The sequence below is a fragment of the Borostomias antarcticus genome (genome assembly GCF_949987555.1).
Source record: "Borostomias antarcticus genome assembly, chromosome: 23".
Classification (NCBI taxonomy): domain Eukaryota; kingdom Metazoa; phylum Chordata; class Actinopteri; order Stomiiformes; family Stomiidae; genus Borostomias; species Borostomias antarcticus.
Genome location: NC_140256.1, coordinates 20304397 through 20325575, shown reverse-complemented (window position 1 = coordinate 20325575; position 21179 = coordinate 20304397). Strand labels below are relative to the sequence as shown.

The following is a 21179-nucleotide window of genomic DNA, read 5'->3' as shown; positions in this document are numbered from 1 at the left end:
TGAGCTCACAACTCACAACGCAAACAGTCATTCGGTCACGTGAGCTCCCCCATTCATTTAAAGCGCGATCGAACTACCGCGCATGTGCGCATGTTTTGTAGTGAGCTGTGCTGGTTAACGCGAACGTGTGTGTATGTCTGTATGTGTGTGTGTATGTATATACATACACACATACACACACACATACATACACGTTGTAAGTAAGCTTTGAACAAGCAACCAAAATGGCACTTTTCACACCCCATACACATCACAGAGCCACCAGCGTGTGTGGAGGAGGATAGGTCTGTGTGTGTGTGTGTGTGTGTGTTGTGTGTGTGTGTGTGTGTGTGTGTGTGTGTGTGTGTGTGTGTGTGTGTGTGTGGAGGAGGATAGGTCTGTGTGTGTGTGTGTGTGTGTGTGTGTGTGTGTGTGTGTGTGTGGAGGAGGATAGGTCTGTGTGTGTGTGTGTGTGTGTGTGGAGGAGGATAGGTCTGTGTGTGTGTGTGTGTGTGTGTGTGTGTGTGTGTGTGTGTGTGTGTGTGTGTGGAGGAGGATAGGTCTGTGTGTGTGTGTGTGTGTGTGGAGGAGGATAGGTCTGTGTGTGTGTGTGTGTGTGTGTGTGTGTGTGTGTGTGTGTGTGTGTGTGTGTGTGTGTGTGTGTGTGGAGGAGGATAGGTCTGTGTGTGTGTGTGTGTGTGTGTGTGTGTGTGGAGGAGGATAGGTCTGTGTATGTGTGTGTGTGTGGAGGAGGATAGGTCTGTGTGTATGTGTGTGTGTGTGGAGGAGGATAGGTCTGTGTGTGTATGTGTGTGTGTGTGGAGGAGGATAGGTCTGTGTGTGTGTGTGTGTGTGTGTGTGTGTGTGTGTGTGTGTGTGTGTGTGTGTGTGTGTGTGGAGGAGGAGGATAGGTCTTCACAGGGGGCATGAGATAACATATTACACATTCCTCCCCCATCCTTTCCTCACCAACCCAATATACTGTAGAACATGGCTGCTCCTAATCTGACTGTCTGTGTGTGAGCGTGTAGCTGTTTGTAAGTGTGTGTATGTGTGTGTGTGTACAACCTGTGTCGGTGTTTATGTATGTGTTATAATAAGCTCACTAGGAAGGCTCAGATGGTGAAATAAATGCTAATCTGCTCATTGCGTATTCAACAGTCCTAATGTTTGACTGCGCTCAGGAGAGTAATTACTGTAAACGCTGAACAGCATGTTGTTTCCTTCCTTCTCACTCTTCCTCCCCTCCTTCCCTCTCTCCCTTCCTTTTGATCCCTCCAAGAAAACAGGGAAATGAGCTGAGGAGAGGCGATGAGGACATGAGGCAACGAGACAAACATTGAGGTATCAGGACTCTGTGGTCACTGACAGTCAGCGTTTACACATGCAGCTACACAGCTGGGTTACACCAACGGCACACTGAGCTAATCATGGATCAACTGACCACCTCATCTGAACACTATCAGGGACGTGCTTGGCCGTCTGGGAGCAAATATAATGAGATGGAGTTGGTTAACAGGAACAGCAAGAGACTACAGTAGACAAACTGTTGGGCAGTTTGTGGGTGCTGACAACATACTGTAAATGCAAAACAGAACAAAATGTCTTACCTTGACAGAGTCTCTATCTGAGGAATCAGAGAGAGAGAGAGAGATCGAAATAGGTAGAGAGAAAGAAAGAAAGAAAGAAAGAAAGAAAGAAAGAAAGAAAGAAAGAAAGAAAGAAAGAAAGAAAGAAAGAAAGAAAGAAAGAAAGAAAGAGAACAAAAGAAAAAGAAAGAAAATACACCTGTTATACATGAAATATATTCTGTTAAAAACGTTTCATGCTCAGACAATTTACTACTATGACACACTAGACAATCACTATTAGACAGCGGTCATAATTAAAGACCCATGCACTCACAGGCACCCACACCACACACACACACACACACACACACACACACTTTAGAGGCTTTAAATGGACAGAGATGTGTTAACAACTGCACTGCCATGGGATCTGTGGTTTTATGTGCATCAGCCCTTGAAAATGAAATACAGGCCGCTGATAACAGTCTCCTGAAGCAACGAGCAGTAACGTTAACGTTAGTAGAATAAACACAGACATAAGTGCAGTATTGCAGAAAAAGAGTTACTCAATAACAACAATTAAACAAGAACAAGAGTATGCACTAGCAGCACTCAGAGTTTCTCAGAGGGAAAAATGTTTTGGTCATTCTTCCAACTGGATTTGGCAAGGTTTTTATTGTATTTTTTACATTGATTGGCTGAAGGAGTTGTCTGTCAAGGCAAGTACTGCCGCCCACTGACATCGTCTGAGATAGGGGGAATGCCAGACTGATCTGTGGAGGGAAACTGAAAGGGAGCTCGCTAGACCAGGATGGTCTCATGAGGCTAAGTGTCCGCTAGTTAGTTAATTACTTAGTTCATCTGTCACACATGTACCAGAGCCCACCACTAGGGGGTGCTTGCCACAGTTTTATTTTCCCATTGCCGACGTACATTTTGCTTTGTACATAAACAATTATACTTGGCGTCTCAGTAAAAGTATAGTCTGTTCTACCCAATTCTAGCTTAGACCTTGAGGAGTTTAGCTGGTGTTTTGGTGCTTGTTCTTTATTAGTGTGAATGCTGAAAGCTATTGTTATCCAGTTCTTTATTATTTTTCTTCTTCCGTACGTTTTTACTGTTTCATACTTTGAGCTACATAAACCATTCTCATATCAAAATGTTCAGTTCTTTAAGGACATTACGGGACTTCTTTCAGATTTTTAATACTTTTTAAAATATTCAGCTTTTGCAACATTTTATGAATGGAAGTCAATGGGGGAGTTTTGAAACCTTCAACTCCTTCATACTTTGAGCTACAGAAACCATTCAACTATCAAAATGTTCAGCTCTTTATGGGGTACCTTCAGATTTTTTATATATTTATTATTGTGATTATTGTTTATTATTGAAAATATTTCAAACATAAATAATATGTACACACATAACACTTTGTTTTATAGAAAAATAATACTTTTAATATATTAAAAACATGAAACATGAAAAAAAAGATATAACAACAAAAGAGCAAAACAAAATCCAATATATTACAACTTCGAGGGAAACGTAAAGATAAATATAAATTATTCAGCCTATTTGCCTTTATAACAAATATTTTTTCTAATATTCAAATGATCTTAATAGCGTCCTTGTTTGTAGTGAAGAGTATCCAGGCCAGTGAGAGTGAAGAGAACCCAGGCCAGTGAGAGTGAAGAGAACCCAGGCCAGTGAGAGTGAAGAGAACCCAGGCCAGGCCAGTGAGAGTGAAGAGAACCCAGGCCAGTGAGAGTGAAGAGAACCCAGGCCAGTGAGAGTGAAGAGAACCCAGGCCAGTGAGAGTGAAGAGAACCCAGGCCAGTGAGAGTGAAGAGAACCCAGGCCAGTGAGAGTGAAGAGAACCCAGGCCAGTGAGAGTGAAGAGAACCCAGGCCAGTGAGAGTGAAGAGAACCCAGGCCAGTGAGAGTGAAGAGAACCCAGGCCAGTGAGAGTGAAGAGAACCCAGGCCAGTGAGAGTGAAGAGAACCCAGGCCAGTGAGAGTGAAGAGTATCCAGGCCAGTGAGAGTGAAGAGAACCCAGGCCAGGCCAGTGAGAGTGAAGAGAACCCAGGCCAGTGAGAGTGAAGAGAACCCAGGCCAGTGAGAGTGAAGAGAACCCAGGCCAGTGAGAGTGAAGAGAACCCAGGCCAGTGAGAGTGAAGAGAACCCAGGCCAGTGAGAGTGAAGAGAACCCAGGCCAGTGAGAGTGAAGAGAACCCAGGCCAGTGAGAGTGAAGAGAACCCAGGCCAGTGAGAGTGAAGAGAACCCAGGCCAGTGAGAGTGAAGAGAACCCAGGCCAGTGAGAGTGATGTCGCAACATCATTCTACACTTGAAAAAAGAAGTTGACAGTAAAATTAATTGTGATTTATTTTAATGGTGAACATGAAATGGCTGCATTCTTTTAACAATAAAGACAGAGAAAAAATATGAAAAATAAATGAAATGTTGATGATAGATGTGCCGGGGTGGAGCTCCGGCTGATGACGTTTGGGAACCTATGTGCCGGGCTGAGCCCTGGATAGTCCCAGCCCAATTTAACCCCTGTTGTTGGGCGACGCCATGTTTACTGGGCACCTGTTAGACCTACGAGTTATTTCTTCTTCTTCTTCCACAATCATTCAGTGGTTCTGTAAAAAACAGTGAGCAGCATCTGTGTTCAGTACCTCTCTGGTGTTAGTGACTGTGCTGTATCTCTCTGGTGTTAGTGACTGTGCTGTATCTCTCTGGTGTTAGTGACTGTGTTCAGTATCTCTGGTGTTAGTGACTGTGCTGTATCTCTCTGGTGTTAGTGACTGTGTTCAGTATCTCTCTGGTGTTAGTGACTGTGTTCAGTATCTCTCTGGTGTTAGTGACTGTGTTCAGTAGCTCTCTGGTGTTAGTGACTGTGCTGTAGCTCTCTGGTGTTAGTGACTGTGCTGTAGCTCTCTGGTGTTAGTGACTGTGTTCAGTATCTCTCTGGTGTTAGTGACTGTGTTCAGTATCTCTCTGGTGTTAGTGACTGTGCTGTATCTCTCTGGTGTTAGTGACTGTGTTCAGTATCTCTCTGGTGTTAGTGACTGTGCTGTAGCTCTCTGGTGTTAGTGACTGTGTTCAGTAGCTCTCTGGTGTTAGTGACTGTGTTCAGTATCTCTCTGGTGTTAGTGACTGTGTTCAGTAACTCTCTGGTGTTAGTGACTGTGTTCAGTATCTCTCTGGTGTTAGTGACTGTGTTCAGTATCTCTCTTGTGTTAGTGACTGTGTTCAGTATCTCTGGTGTTAGTGACTGTGTTCAGTATCTCTGGTGTTAGTGACTGTGCTGTATCTCTCTGGTGTTAGTGACTGTGTTCAGTAACTCTTGTGTTAGTGACTGTGCTGTATCTCTCTGGTGTTAGTGACTGTGTTCAGTATCTCTCTGGTGTTAGTGACTGTGTTCAGTAGCTCTCTGGTGTTAGTGACTGTGCTGTATCTCTCTGGTGTTAGTGACTGTGTTCAGTAGCTCTCTGGTGTTAGTGACTGTGCTGTATCTCTCTGGTGTTAGTGACTGTGTTCAGTATATCTCTGGTGTTAGTGAATGTGTTCAGTATCTCTCTGGTGTTAGTGACTTTGTTCAGTATCTCTCTGGTGTTAGTGACTGTGCTGTAACTCTGGTGTTAGTGACTGTGTTCAGTATCTCTCTGGTGTTAGTGACTGTGTTCAGTATCTCTCTGGTGTTAGTGACTGTGCTGTATCTCTCTGGTGTTAGTGACTGTGTTCAGTAGCTCTCTGGTGTTAGTGACTGTGTTCAGTAGCTCTCTGGTGTTAGTGACTGTGTTCAGTATCTCTGGTGTTAGTGACTGTGCTGTATCTCTCTGGTGTTAGTGACTGTGCTGTATCTCTCTGGTGTTAGTGACTGTGTTCAGTAACTCTCTGGTGTTAGTGACTGTGTTCAGTAGCTCTCTGGTGTTAGTGACTGTGTTCAGTATCTCTGGTGTTAGTGACTGTGCTGTATCTCTCTGGTGTTAGTGACTGTGTTCAGTATCTCTCTGGTGTTAGTGACTGTGTTCAGTAACTCTCTTGTGTTAGTGACTGTTCAGTATCTCTCTGGTGTTAGTGACTGTGTTCAGTAGCTCTCTGGTGTTAGTGACTGTGTTCAGTATCTCTCTGGTGTTAGTGACTGTGTTCAGTATCTCTCTGGTGTTAGTGACTGTGTTCAGTATCTCTCTGGTGTTAGTGACTGTGTTCAGTATCTCTCTGCTGTTAGTGACTGTGTTCAGTATCTCTCTGGTGTTAGTGACTGTGTTCAGTATATCTCTGGTGTTAGTGACTGTGCTGTATCTCTCTGGTGTTAGTGACTGTGTTCAGTATCTCTCTGGTGTTAGTGACTGTGTTCAGTATCTCTCTGGTGTTAGTGACTGTGCTGTATCTCTCTGGTGTTAGTGACTGTGTTCAGTATCTCTCTGGTGTTAGTGACTGTGTTCAGTATCTCTCTGGTGTTAGTGACTGTTCAGTATCTCTCTGGTGTTAGTGACTGTGTTCAGTATCTCTCTGGTGTTAGTGACTGTGTTCAGTATCTCTCTGGTGTTAGTGACTGTGCTGTATCTCTCTGGTGTTAGTGACTGTGTTCAGTATCTCTCTGGTGTTAGTGACTGTGCTGTATCTCTCTGGTGTTAGTGACTGTGTTCAGTATCTCTCTGGTGTTAGTGACTGTGTTCAGTAGCTCTCTGGTGTTAGTGACTGTGTTCAGTAACTCTCTGGTGTTAGTGACTGTGTTCAGTAACTCTCTTGTGTTAGTGACTGTGCTGTAGCTCTCTGGTGTTAGTGACTGTGCTGTAGCTCTCTGGTGTTAGTGACTGTGTTCAGTATCTCTCTGGTGTTAGTGACTGTGTTCAGTAACTCTCTTGTGTTAGTGACTGTGCTGTATCTCTCTGGTGTTAGTGACTGTGCTGTAGCTCTCTGGTGTTAGTGACTGTGTTCAGTATCTCCGTACCTCTCTGGTGTTAGTGACTGTGCTGTAGCTCTCTGGTGTTAGTGACTGTGTTCAGTATCTCCGTACCTCTCTGGTGTTAGTGACTGTGCTGTATCTCTCTGGTGTGAGTGACTGTGTTCAGTATCTCTCTTGTGTTAGTGACTGTGCTGTAGCTCTCTGGTGTTAGTGACTGTGTTCAGTATCTCCGTACCTCTCTGGTGTTCGTTGCTGTCGTGTCGGAGCGTCTGGTCCTCCCTGGGGGGCAGCTGCTGGACCAGGGCGGAGGAGAGCAGGCCGGCGGGGGGGGCGCTGGAGGCCGGGGGGGGCTGCAGGCCGGAGGGGTGGGGGGTGAGGGGGATGGGCAGGGTGTGGCCGTGAGACAGGTGCTGCTGCGCCTGGAGCTGCTGCTGCTGAGCACACACACACACACACACAGATGAACACACATGCACACACACCCCCACACACACGGGCACCCCCCCCCCCCCCACAGTACTGATACTGAACACAGTCACTAACACCAGAGCATAAACATCATCCTAACCATGGGGAGCCGGCAGAAGCCTTGAGGAAAACAACCTAATATCACAAGAGACCACTATAACACAGAGAGAGAGAGAGAGAGAGAGAGAGAGAGAGAGAGAGAGAGACAGAGAGGGGGGAAGGGGAGAGAGGCAGAGAGAGAGAGATAGAGAGAGAGGGGGAGGGAGAGATGGGTTAATACTCTTTTCTGATTGGCCAACAGACGTGCATTAAAACCGTGTATAAGCACACGTAGTTCGGCTGAAGTTTAATTACCGATCTAAATTAATGCGCCGGCTTTGACAGCAACCCAAATGAGCTCATCCCACAGCCTGCTGTACCATTGAGCTCATCCCATAGCCTGCTGTACCACTGAGCTCATCCCACAGCCTGCTGTACCACTGAGCTCATCCCACAGCCTGCTGTACCATTGCTAGCTAGCCATGAACGAAGTGTTGGATACTGCATATTTGCTGTGCAACGCATCCATTGTCCAGTTGTCAAATCTATTTGCCAACAAACTCTTTATGATAGCCAGACACCTCACTGTCCCCAAATCAAAAACTGTTTTTTTCACTTCGTGTTATAACATTAGCCTATCACTGTTAGGCACATTCTTTGTAGTAGCCAGATATGATTTTATAACGTCAGTCTGAGTTGCAGTAAAAGAAGCCAGACGTATGGAAAACGGTCTCCGCCTCGTTTATCATTTACAGTATATACGGCATCCAAATATATCACAGTGTGAAGAGGCCATTGCTGGATTCTAATACCCTGTTGCTTCACATAATGATATGACACAGCCCGTCCTCGCAAATCAACTCACAATGAACGTAAGATAGGACTGACAGTGATAAACCACGGTATGAAAACAATACTTTTGGAGTTGAGGACAATCAGGTGTCTGGCTATCATACATAGTTTGTTGGCAACTAGGTTTGACAGCTGGACGATTTATATGTTGCCCAGCAAATATGCAGTAGCCTACACTTCGCTCATTGCTATCTAGCAATATCAGGTACAGTAGCTACAGTCATAGATATATGGGTACAGTAAGCTATGGAATTAGCTAGTTTGGGTTGCTAGGCTCATTGTTTGGTTGCTAGGTCGTATCCAGGGTTGAGAGACATTGCTGAAAGAAAAGGTAACGGACACTTTCCATTTCACTTACGGTTCCAAACCCATGTTAACTATTGGATGTCATCGCTGTTCCTCCAAGAAATATGATATTCAATTTGTAATTCCATAGCAACATGATTTAGCAGTTAGGGACTATAATGACACTCAGCAATGAGCAACACATAAATAAAATGTCTTTATATTTTAATGTAGAAAATGCGAGTAAATGTCACATATTTGTTTGTCTTTGGCATGTGGGGCCATGGTATAAGTGGGATAATCAACTCATAGGTGTGCGTTAAACGGTTTTAAGGCACTCCGCTGCACGTCGGGTGCTTCTTCGCCTCCACGTCGTGCCTTAAAACCGTTTAACGCACACCTACTCGTTGATTATCCCTTACATATATTTGTGTATTAGGGTGTGTATGTGTATATCCCTCTCCCTCCCTCCCTCCCTCCCTCCCTCCCTCCCTCTCTCTCTCTCTCTCTTCCTCTCTCACTCCCTCTCTCTAGTTCTTTCTCTCTTCCTATGCATTTGTTAAGATATCCAATGAACAGGGCCAATTTTTGTCTGTGTGTGCGTGTGTGTGTGTGCATGAGTATGCGCGTGTGTGTCTGTGCGTGTGTGTGTGTGTATGCATGTGTGTGCGTGTGTTTGCGTGCGTGTGCGTGTGTGTGCATGCGTGTGTGTGTGTGTATGCATGTGTGTGTGTGTGGTTATAGAGCAGGAGTGTTGTATGCATGTGTGTGTGTGTTTGTAGAGCAGGAGTGTTTATAGAGCAGAGTGTTTATAGAGCAGAGTGTTTATAGAGCAGAGTGTTTATAGAGCAGAGTGTTTATAGAGCAGAGTGTTTATGGAGCAGGAGTGTTGTATGTGTGTGTGTGTGTGTGTTTATAGAGCAGGAGTGTTGTATGTGTGTGTGTGTGTGTGTGTTTATAGAGCAGGAGTGTTGTATGGATGTGTGTGTGTGTTTATAGAGCAGGAGTGTTGTATGGATGTGTGTGTGTGTTTATAGAGCAGGAGTGTTGTATGGATGTGTGTGTGTGTTTATAGAGCAGGAGTGTTATATGGATGTGTGTGTGTGTGTGTTTATAGAGCAGGAGTGTTGTATGGATGTGTGTGTTTGTGTGTGTGTGTGTGTGTGTGTGTGTGTGTGTGTTTATAGAGCAGGAGTGTTGTATGGATGTGTGTGTTTGTGTGTGTGTGTGTGTGTGTGTGTGTGTGTGTGTTTATAGAGCAGGAGTGTTGTATGGATGTGTGTGTGTGTGTTTATAGAGCAGGAGTGTTGTATGGATGTGTGTGTGTGTTTATAGAGCAGGAGTGTTGTATGGATGTGTGTGTGTGTTTATAGAGCAGGAGTGTTGTATGGATGTGTGTGTGTGTGTGTTTATAGAGCAGGAGTGTTGTATGGATGTGTGTGTTTGTGTGTGTGTGTGTGTGTGTGTGTGTGTGTGTGTGTGTTTATAGAGCAGGAGTGTTGTATGGATGTGTGTGTGTGTGTTTATAGAGCAGGAGTGTTGTATGGATGTGTGTGTGTGTTTATAGAGCAGGAGTGTTGTATGGATGTGTGTGTGTGTTTATAGAGCAGGAGTGTTGTATGGATGTGTGTGTGTGTGTGTTTATAGAGCAGGAGTGTTGTATGGATGTGTGTGTGTGTGTTTATAGAGCAGGAGTGTTGTATGGGAGAGAAAAAGAAGCAGGAAGCAGGAGAGTTACACCGTGTCCTAACTGTAGAGGATGAGTAGAGGATGCACTTCCTAACACTGTGTCCTAACTGCTTGCGACGCGAGCAACAGAACGCGACATCGCAGCTTGCTGTCCTAACTGAAACCGTTAAATGTCCTGTTGTGTTACGTCATTTGTCTATATTCCCAACTGACGAACGCCTGTCAACGTGAGCGTCAGGAGGAAAATAGGAACAGGGCGAGCATCAAAAGGGCAGTTAAAACGTCGCGCCGCCTTGCACTGCGTCGCTCGAGTCCAGTTAGGACATAACAAAAGAAAACAAAGCAATGGAACGCATTTTGTCACTGACGCTCGCGTCGCATGTAGTTAAGACACGGTGTTAGTTCCACTCTCATCTCCATGGAAACAGACTTACCCCGATGATGACGTTGAGTTCAGCCATGGTGACCTGCCTGGCCCTCTCCACGGCCCGGACCACCTGCTGCTGGTGCTGCGTCCAGGGAGGAGGGAGGGAGGGAGAGAGAGGGAGAGAGAAGGAGAGAGGGATGAGATAACGAGAAACAGGGACAGAAGATTGACATATATAGTATAACGTATATCACAATTAATTATTTTTTTTATCTTCTCCTAAAATTACTCACGAGTCAGTTTCTAAACGCTGCGCTCAACTAAAGACTGAAGACATTTATCCACATTTCTTTTGCTAAAAGTGTGTGGAAACAATTTGAAAGATTGAAAAAAACCTACATAGCAGAACCAGTCCAGCGTCTTTAGGGCAGTCCTTAGTAATGATGCGGTGAATGTTTTGTTTTGTTTCGTTAGAGATTTTGTGATTTTGTTGATTGTGACTAATTACTATGCTGTTGTTGTACATGTGGTTTGCAAAGTAAGATGCATCTTATGCCAATAAAGCACTTTTAATTGAAATTGAGTGATGAAAAGTGAGTGAGAAAAGGGTGATGAAACAATGAGAGAGGGAGAGAAAGAGAGAGAGAGAGAGAGAGAAGAAGAGTGATTAAACAATTTAAACAATGAGAGAAGGAGATAGGAGAGGGATGAGAGAGAGGGAGAGAAGCGTGCGAGAGCGAGAGAAGGAGCAACAGTGAGAAAGGGGACATTGTGGGGAGGAGAGAAGAAGAGAGGTGAGATGATATGGATAGATGAATATATGGAGAGAGAGAAACAGAGAGAAACAGAGAGAGAGAAAGAGAGAGAGAAGCAGAGAGAGAGAAACAGAGAGAGAAACAGAGAGAGAGAAACAGAGAGAGAAGCAGAGAGAAACAGAGAGAGAGAGAAACAAAGAGAGGGAAACAGAGCGAGGGAAGCAGAGAGAGAAACAGAGAGAGAGAAACAGAGAGAGAGAAATAGAAAGATTGATTTTTCAAACCACTTTTATTACTCAAAACACAATCAACAAAACATACAAAACACACAAGACACACAAACCACATCAAACCAACATATGATCAAAACTCATCTTCTCCCCCTCCACAGAGCACAACACATGATTGAGACACCACGTCATGTCAAACTGCCAAATTATTAGACAAATGAAAAAACTCAAAATCAGCTGACAGCCTCGCCCGTAACATACATCTAAACAACACCGTGACATCAACATCTACACCATCCTGGACCTTCTGCCTCCTGCTCAGATACACTGCCATCTTAGCCTGACCCAACAGAAAATTGCACAGCTGACTCTTCACCCTGGTCTTCTTACTGTACCTGCAACCCAAAATAAACATTTGAAAAGTAAAAACCACATCAAACAAAACAAACATGTGGGACAAAAAAACTAAAAAAAAAAAAAACACAGCCGACCACACTCCAAAAAACAATGAAAAACTGTTTCCCTCCCCGTGCAGAAAGGACAAGTAGCACTGACATCAGGATTAATCACAGAAACAAAGACATGACAGCAACAGCACCGTGCAGAACCCTCCAACCCTTCAATCCCCAACCCTCCTAGTCAGGGGGGGCTTGTTCAGTGCTCCCCACTCAGGCCTTTGAGCCCCCGTCAGGCCCAGGCGAGCCCTCCATGGGGGTCAACCCTGTCCTTCAGTTTAGCCTGGTTTAACACCTTCACACACAAGTTATACATGGTTTTCCCAGACACAGTGACCAGCTTGCAATCTACCACACTGTTAACCTGCAGCAAACAACCAGCATACTTGAGATCAGGAACCAGCTTCACCTCAGGAAAAGGATCTGTGACATCAGGCAGGCCCCGACCATCGCAGTACTCAGCAGACAGTTCCAGCTCGTCCTTGGTCAGCTGCTGTGCCCAGCCCCCCAGCAGCTGACCGACCACCCTGACAGACCTGATGCCCAGCTGTGCGGCCAGACCTGCTGCATTGTCCAGGCGGGGACCGCACACGTCCAGCACGTGGCCGAGGGTGAAGATCTTCGCTGCAGAGACGGCCCCGCTCCGGCCCGGAAACCACTCCCAGGCACCACCGGCTCCCGCAGGAGCCAGAACAAGGACTCACAGCTCTTGAGTCTCCCTCTGGAAAACACCCCCCACACTGTAAACAAACCCTTATAAAACACGGCAGGTTCCTCATCATCCCCCCCCCCCTTCAAGTCCATTAGGAACAATGTCTCAGCCAAGCCCCGCCCACCACACTGCTCCGTATGGCCCGGCCCACGGGTCTCCAGACCAGCTCCAGTATGGCTCGGGCCATGGGTCTCCAGACCAGCTCCAGTATGGCTCGGCCCACGGGTCTCCAGACCAGCTCCACTGGCCCCGTCAGGAGTCTGAAACGGAGCCTGAATGCAGCCCCCCGACTCGCCAAGTGGACGAGCCCCTGCCCCCCTTCCTCCTTGGGCAAGAAGAGGACCCCCTGTACCCCTTCCTCCTTGGGCAAGAAAAGGACCCCCTGTGGGCCCCAGTGCAGACGGTCCCAGAAGAAGCCCACCATCCGAGCCTGCACCTGGGACAGCAGGTCCACTGGAGGGTCCCTACATGCCAGCCGGTGCCACAACATGGAAGCCACAAGGTTAATGATGACCAGAACCTGACCCTTAAGCGACATCTTTGGGAGAATCCACTTCCATCGCTTCAACCGGCCATCAACTTCTTCTAACAGGCCGTCCCAGTTCCTGGCAGAAAACACCTCATCCCAAAGATAAATCCCCAGGAACTTAAGCCCCCCTCTCTTCCACACAAGGCCCCCAGGCAACCTAAATCCACCAACCAGGCCTGTACCCACTGCTAAACCCACCAACCAGGCCTGTACCCACTGCTAAACCCACCAACCAGGGGCCTCATTTATCATTGAGGTACGCCTTCTTTTACACGGTCTTTTTCGCGAGTTCAGGCGTACGCCATTTGCCCCCCCCACATTGCGATTTATCAAGCCGTAAGGGCGAAAATTTAGTCGCCTTTCTCCGCGCTTTTGTAGGACACCTCTCCAGTTGGCGTACCGATTTACACGGTGTTCTACGCCCTTCTTGAACACAGGGGGAACTGGCGACGCAGGTGGTGCGTCGGTGAATTACTATGTTTGACGGAGAGAATAAGAGCGACAGTTCATGAACGCACAATCATGTAGGCTACTAGGCCAATTCAGCACAAACATATATCGCAATGCAAGATTAGACGTGTCCTCTAACCGGCTCATTCATGGTTCGATATGGATTTGTTCCCCAAACTGTACCTATGCGCTGTCCCAAACCCTTCCGCGCTATATGTCACACACTTAATGCAGGCACTCCATCAAACGCAAATCATTGACCAATTAGATTGTCATTAATATGTGATCATGTGGACCTGTTTGCTGTTTGGTAAGCATATAAATGACAGTCCTCCTGTGCGTAATGCGAGCCTAAATGAATCCGGCGCTACTCGGCCTACTGGCCGAAATAGAACTCCAAAGAGGTGACGGCGATGGCGACTGCACCCACATAAGGGCACCATCAGTGAATGAATACGTCTATGTGAATCGCAAAAATGTGCACACTATAAATACCCAAATCATATGTGACGCCGACATGCTCATCACAAGTGTAGTGGCACGGTGGCCTGGCTCCACGCATGACTCATTCATCCTGGCGCACAGCAGGGTAGGGCTAGACTGGAGGCAGGCGCTGCGCGTGACGGCTGGCTTGGTGTGTGCATAGCCAAGATACATATTCTTTGTCTTTTTTACTTTAATCTTTATTAGCATTTTCCATCCATACAACGACAATACCATAAAACATAAAAACTTACAATAACAGCTTATGGGTACTTCCATCCATGCAGCTTTTTTTTCTTACTCAAATATGACAATTTTAATACTAGTGGTATCATCACACTTCCTTCTATAATCCATCCATTTTTCCCATCTCCCTTCAAACTTTCCTTCCTGCATCCTCAATGCATAAATAAATCTCATAAATCTCCTCCACAACACCCACCACTGCTCCTTGGTTGGGGGTTCCACCTTATACCAAGCCCTCATTATTGTCTTTTTACTAGCAACCAATAGTAATTTCACTAGGTATCTGTCCCCTCCTTGTACATCATTCTGTTATGTTTGCCAAGATGTATATTCAAAGCTGATAAGAATGAGAACCAGTCAAGACCCCACCACAAAATGAGGACCCAAGCCCTCAGCCCCCTCCCCGTCATGAGGTTTACCAGCGGGGCCAAAGGGCCCACACTGAGGTCATGCGCCAGCTATGAAGACACAAACAAGTAAGGTTCACATTTCTACCATTTTATTGTCTGTTGGTGGGTGACTGTGTGAGGTGTGTGAGTGCGTTTGTGAGTGAATGTGTGAGGTCCGTGAGTGTGGTAGTGAGTGACTGTGTGAGGTCCTTGAGTGTGGTAGTGAGTGACTGTGTGAGGTCCGTGAGTGTGGTAGTGAGTGACAGTGTGAGGTCCGTGACAGCATGTGTGAGGGAATGAAGTGCAGTGAGGATGTCCTGTTGGCTCTGGTGGTGTAGTGTGGTGACCTCCACCAACTGCTGCACAACTGCCCCACAACTGCCCCAATCCCTTCTGCCATTTCCCTCTGGGCCTCTAGGGTCATGAGCCTCCAGCACAGCGTCTGATAGGAAGCCCAGCCCTCAGGGAACCTTGAGGCAGGGACGCTGGCAGCCGGAGGTGGAGGCGTGGGCGGTGGAGACGGAGACGGAGGCGCTGGAGATGGCACTGGAGGTGGAGGCCGGTGCGCTGGATGTAGAGGCTGCAACCGGCGGGGGCACGACCGTCAGGTCAAGGACCACTGCAGACTCCCCCTCCTCTGAGTCCCACCCCACGTCAGAGTCTGGAGAAACAATTTCAGTCATTTTCTTTGAGTTTGTCTGTTAACTTGATTATGCATTAAACATTTTATTGTGTAGCCATATTCAATTGATATGTTTTTCTGTTGGCAGCCAAATAAATGCTTAAGTGTGATTTCCCGGGTGATTTAGATGAGAGTCTAAATTTCCCAGAGGGGAAAATGTTTCATGTGGTCTAACATTATGAAGTGGTCATCTGTGTTATCGTTCCCTGTTTTTGGTCCTAAATCATTCATAGCCTACCACAGAATGTGTGGAATGTTTGCTTTCCTCACACATAATACAGCATGTCCGTGTAGCCTACGCCAAATACAGGATGCACCCAACATACAGTAGGCTACCTAAACTAGGAGCAATCAGACAAATGTAGGCTCGTACAAATAGCTTACCTTCCGAAGATGATTTTCTTTCCTCGCGTGGACCTCACCAACAAGCACATGCACCTCCGTCTCCGAAAGGTTTCTCTTCTTTCCGCGTTTTTCCATAAACGTATTTATCTGTCCCTATGCTCCACGCTATATTATGTCGGTTCCTTCCGGGGTATCCCCGTTGTGCCGTCATAGTTTTGACCATATATGGTTGGATTTGGGCGTGGAGAGGGCGGAACACGGGGCGCGTGCGCGTACGCTCTCTTCCCCGCCCGTCTCGGATTTCTCGTGCAGAAAAGGGCATACGACTTTTTTGATAGATCCGAAAAGCGTGTAAATATTCTCGTCGTACGCTACATTGTGCATTTTCCGCGTTTTCGTCGTACGCCCTCTTTTACACCTGAATTTACACGCTCTTTGATAAATGAGGCCCCAGGCCTGTACCCACTGCTAAACCCACCAACCAGGCCTGTACCCACTGCTAAACCCACCAACCAGGCCTGTACCCACTGCTAAAGCCACCAACCAGGCCTGTACCCACTGCTAAAGCCTCACTTTTTTGCCAGTTCACCTTAGCAGAGGAGATAGCACTAAAGGCCACCACTGTATCATGTACAACATCAATATCACGCTGTGTTTGCACCAAAACCAAAACATCATCAGCATAGGCAGTAAACTTAAAATGCTTATCACACCCCTGAAAAGACACACCCAACAAATGACCCCTCAACTTATGTAGTAGAGGCTCTATGGCCAGGCAGTACAGCATCCCAGACAAAGAGCAGCCCTGCCTGACCCCCCTCTGAACCCCAAAAAGAACACTTAAACCTCCATTCACCTTAACTACACTCTCAATGTCCCTGTACAAGACCTGGATCTTGGCTATAAGACCAGAGCTGAACCCAAAAGCCTGCAGCGTCTGCCACAGATACTGGTGTTTGACCCTATCAAAAGCCTTTTCTTGATCCAGGGAAATCAGACCAAGATCATAGCCCAAAGAACCAGAGAGGGCCAACATATCCCGAATCAACATTATGTTATCAGATATCAACCTGCCAGGTACACAGCATGTTTGATCTACATGGATAACCCGCTCCATCACCTTTCTCGGTCTGGTCACCAGCACTTTAGATAGCAGCTTGTAATCAGTGCAAATTAAGGACACAGGGTGCCAGTTCTTGATGTCCTGTAAATCTCCCTTCTTTGGGAGGAGGGAGAGGACCGCTCTCCTGCAGCTCAGAGGCAGCCTCCCCCCACTCAGACTGTCACTGAGAACCATCAACAGGTCCTCACTAATAACCATCCAGAGAGACTTATAGAAGTCTACAGGGAGAGCGTCTATCCCAGAGAGACGTATAGAAGTCTACAGGGAGAGCATCTATCCCAGAGAGACGTATAGAAGTCTACAGGGAGAGCGTCTATCCCAGAGAGACGTATAGAAGTCTACAGGGAGAGCGTCTATCCCAGAGAGACGTATAGAAGTCTACAGGGAGAGCGTCTATCCCAGAGAGACTTATAGAAGTCTACAGGGAGAGCGTCTATCCCAGAGAGACGTATAGAAGTCTACAGGGAGAGCGTCTATCCCAGAGAGACGTATAGAAGTCTACATGGAGAGCGTCTATCCCAGGAGCCCTCCCGCTCTGCAGGGCCTCCAGCAGCTCCTGGGCTGACAGCGGTGCGTCCAGCTCTGCATGGTCCTCTGCCCAGACCGTAGGGAGGCCCTCATAGAAGGACTGCACCACCTCCAACTCATCCCTGAACTCGCTCCTATAGAGCTCTCTATAAAAGCCAACCAGACTCTGCCGAATATCGGCTGTCTCGTGCAGCAGCTGCCCAGTGTCTGACCTCAAAGAGTGAATCAGCTTCCTCTGGCCATTCCTACTCTCCAGACCAAAGAAAAAACAAGAAGGAGTATCCATGTGCACAACGTTCTGAAAACGGGACCTGACCAAAGCGGCCCTTGCAGAAATACCCAGCAGGTCAGACAGAGCTGACCTTTTAGGTTTGAGAAGGTCAGTATGCTCTCTCTCTCCCATGGGGCCTGCCCAATCCTGCAGCTCCACCACTTCTCTCTCCAGAGCGCTCATAGATCTAGCCATGTCCTTCGTGACATTGAGAGTGTACTGAAGGCAAAGCTGCTTAATTTGCACTTTACCTACATCCCACCACTGCTGTAGAGAACATAATCCCCATTAGTTCCCCTATATTTGCACCAAAAGGACATAAAAGCCTGTTTAAACACATTATTCGACAACAGGGAGACGTTAAAGTGCCAATACGCACTTTTACACTTCACCTTCTTAACCACAATGGAACAATGTACAAGGGAGTGGTCAGATATGCCCACCGGACTTATAAAACAACCTGTAACCACACTTATATGATGTTCAAAACAATACAAACGATCAAGTCGGGCGAGAGATAAAAAATTCTCCCTAGAGTGAGCCCAGGTGTACTGCCGTTGATCCTTATGTAAATGTCTCCAAACATCACACAGTTCAAATGTTCCCTCACTCACAGCGGGCTGACCGTCATCTCCGCCAGTCGGCTCGACCTCAGCCGCAGCAGCCGGCCGGTTATCCATTTTCTCTGGGCAGGACCGGATCAAGTGCCCCTCCGCCCCACACCCAAAACACTTCAGCCTGTCAGAACTAACGGGAACAACGTAATCAAAACCATCAAGCCGGAATCGGAATACTAAATTCAGTTCCTCGTCATTCTTTTTCAGGATCATATGTACATGTCTCCTAAAATATACAACGTGTTTAATGTGCTTAATGTACAACGTGTTTAATGTGCTTAATGTGCGGAGAACTACCGCTGAGAGTGACATTTTTATTGGCGAAACCAGTTGTCCATACCTGGCTAACTCCCTCTCCAGAAGTGTGTTCTTTGGGAACGGGGGCTCATTTTACATGGTAACTTTCTTGGCAGGAGTGACGAGCGGTAAAACCGGAGTTAGTGTTCCCTGAATCACCACCCCACTCTCCACCATCTCATTTACTTTGTCGGTTGAGTCGAGAAAAATAACAACTGCTTTGTTCATTCTAGAGGCCGACAAAACGCTACTATACCCCACGACTGCGCCCACAGCCAAACAACACTCCTCCACCGACACGGCGACGGCCGGCGAGAGTCCAAACCCACGCCGGCGCGACAGCTTCTCCAACTCGGTGGAGGTGGAGCCTCGTGCCGCCATGCCCAGCAGTGTAGGCGCGGTGGCAGCGGCCACCAAACAAACAAAGGACTACACCTAACTCACCTAACTCACCTACCTCACCTAACTCACCTAACTCACCTAACTCACCTACCTCACCTACCTCACCTAACTCACCTACCTCACCTACCTCACCTACCTCACCTAACTCACCTACCTCACCTAACTCACCTACCTCACCTAACTCACCTACCTCACCTACCTCACCTAACTCACCTAACTCACCTAACTCACCTACCTAACTCACCTACCTCACCTAACTCACCTACCTCACCTAACTCACCTACCTCACCTACCTCACCTAACTCACCTACCTCACCTAACTCACCTAACTCACCTAACTCACCAACTAAGAGAGAGAGAAACAGAGAGAGAGAGAAACAGATAGAGAGAAACAGAGAGAGAGAAACAGAGAGAGAGAAACAGAGAGAGAGAAACAGAGAGAGAAACAGAGAGAGAGAGAGAGACAGAGAGAGAGAGAGAAATGGAGAAATGGAGAGAGAGAGAAATGGAGAGACAGAGAGAGCAACAGAGAGAGGGAAGCAGAGAGAGAAACAGAGAAACAGAGAGACAGAGAGAGAGAAACAGAGAGACAGAGAGAGAGAAACAGAGAGAGACAGAGAGAGAAACAGAGAGAAACAGAGAGAGAAAGAAATGGAGAGACAGAGAGAGAAACAGAGAGAGAGAGAAATGGAGAGAGACAGAGAGAAAAACAGAGAGAGAAATGGAGAGAGAGAAACAGAGAGAGAGAGAAACAGAGAGAGAAGGGCCTGGAGAGTGGGAGTGCGTTGAATCAGAGGAAGGGAAGGATTGAGAGATTGAAGGGGGTTAAAAAGAGAGAATATAAAGAGACACAGAGAGATTCCGCATTTTAAAAATCTAATATCCACCAGTAGACACTTCATATAAAACTACTTGGATCCAGTGAGCGTATCAAAACACAGCAATGAAACAAACACCCATGACTCCAGACAAATGGGGAATTCTACATTGAATGAAAATTGAGATAGTGTGTGTGTGTGTGTGTGTGTGTGTATGAGAGTGTGTGTGTGTGTGTGTGTGTGTGTGTGTGTGTGTGTGTGTGTGTGTGTGTGTGTGTGTGTGTGAGAGAGTGTGTGTGTGTGTGTGTGTGTGTGTGTGTGTGTGTGACTGTGTATGTGTGTTTGGGGTGCGGTGATTACATCAAAGCAGAAAAAAGATTAAAGTGTGTGTGCGGTGCAAATTGCCCAGGCAGTTCACACAGGTGAGGTGAGCTAGGCCACAGTGCTGTCCATGAAGGATGGCAAGGCTTCAGCCGAGCTCTGGGAAAGACCGGCTACGGCTGGTTTCAACGATCCATGAAGAGAAACCCCAACTTTGGAATCCCAAAACCAGAAGCACACTCAGCAGCAAGAGTGGCGGGATTCAAGCCCACAGTGGTGATGGTCTGTTCAGGAAGACCCTGGGGCTGGAGTCCCAGAACACATCTGGAACTGTGATGGACCACTTCCTCTCCACCAGGGTGGTTGCTGAAGGAAGTAGGACTGCCCCGTTTTGAGGTCACTGGTGGAGAAAAAGGAGAGACAACCTCCTGCCTGGCCAGTCTCAACAGTGATTCACTCAACGATTATTCCTGTTGGTTCAACTTCTGTTTCTCGGGCAGGAATGGAGACAAACTTAGTTTAGTTTAGTTTAGTATATTCGTACATTGATGTGTGTCCACAAAAATACCACAAAACAAATTTGACATTCAGTTACACACCACCATCCCGAAAGGGACTCACATTAGCAAAACAGCTACAGCAATTATTGTAACGTTATAACAGCTTTAGCCACTGATAGCTATATACTGTCTCCTTCACTTCTTCTGGTAAAACATGACAGTGTTTCGGTATAGTGGAGTGCCTAAGTGGAAGCAGGAAGAGTAGGGTAGACACAGGTGTAATTGATTACATTAACTTATATCCCCTCCTATTTAGTGTGTCACAGCCAACTCTAACACGACCGTGCTTCAGGTATACATAATGGCTGCATTACAGCCCATCCTTGTGTTGAACCAAAGGACCCAACGGTGACGCATCCACGTAGCCATTCGGTTCATTTTAATAGTCAGGACCAACTTCAGTCGTCTGCATGTCGGACAGTACAGCCAGGCACGTGCCATGCTCTCTAAAGGCATTCTGAAAAGTTCCTCCTCAGGATGACCTACCACCCATTATATTGTGCTTAATTCATATAGTGCATCCTGTCAGGTAGAAAATGTCTATCAGAATACTGTGACACAATAAATAGAAGGGAATATTAATCAATGTAATCAATTACACCTGTTAGGCTGTCCGCTCTTGATTTAATCAGGTTCATCAGGGCCGTTCTGTTGCCTAGAAACCTTCCATCAGGGCATGCAAAAAATTCACCCGCTCCGCTGGATCTGGCATACCTGGGTCCACCAGACACCACTGTTTAATTCATTCTTTTAGATCCAGACCCCTTAACTTGGAAACAGGGACCTCATTTCAATGAT

The 21179-nt window shown here is 46.7% G+C and overlaps 1 protein-coding gene across 10 annotated transcripts in view; it reads right to left on the bottom strand.

The window, feature by feature from the left end:
• LOC311324654 (transducin-like enhancer protein 4) overlaps positions 1-21179 on the bottom strand; it is a gene marked incomplete at both ends in the record, with an annotated part of 135118 nt that overhangs the window by 65186 nt on the left and 48753 nt on the right. For 4 of the 10 annotated variants that reach the window (XM_084457179.1, XM_084457184.1, XM_084457181.1 and 1 more), the window contains 3 exons: positions 1590-1606; positions 6704-6899; positions 10236-10310. In XM_084457179.1, coding sequence (XP_084313305.1) covers positions 1590-1606; positions 6704-6899; positions 10236-10310 — 288 coding nt within the window. Of the gene's footprint in view, positions 1-1589; positions 1607-6703; positions 6903-10235; positions 10311-21179 lie in introns of all 10 variants that reach the window. The other 6 variants (XM_084457183.1, XM_084457185.1, XM_084457186.1 and 3 more) reach the window with 3 other exon arrangements.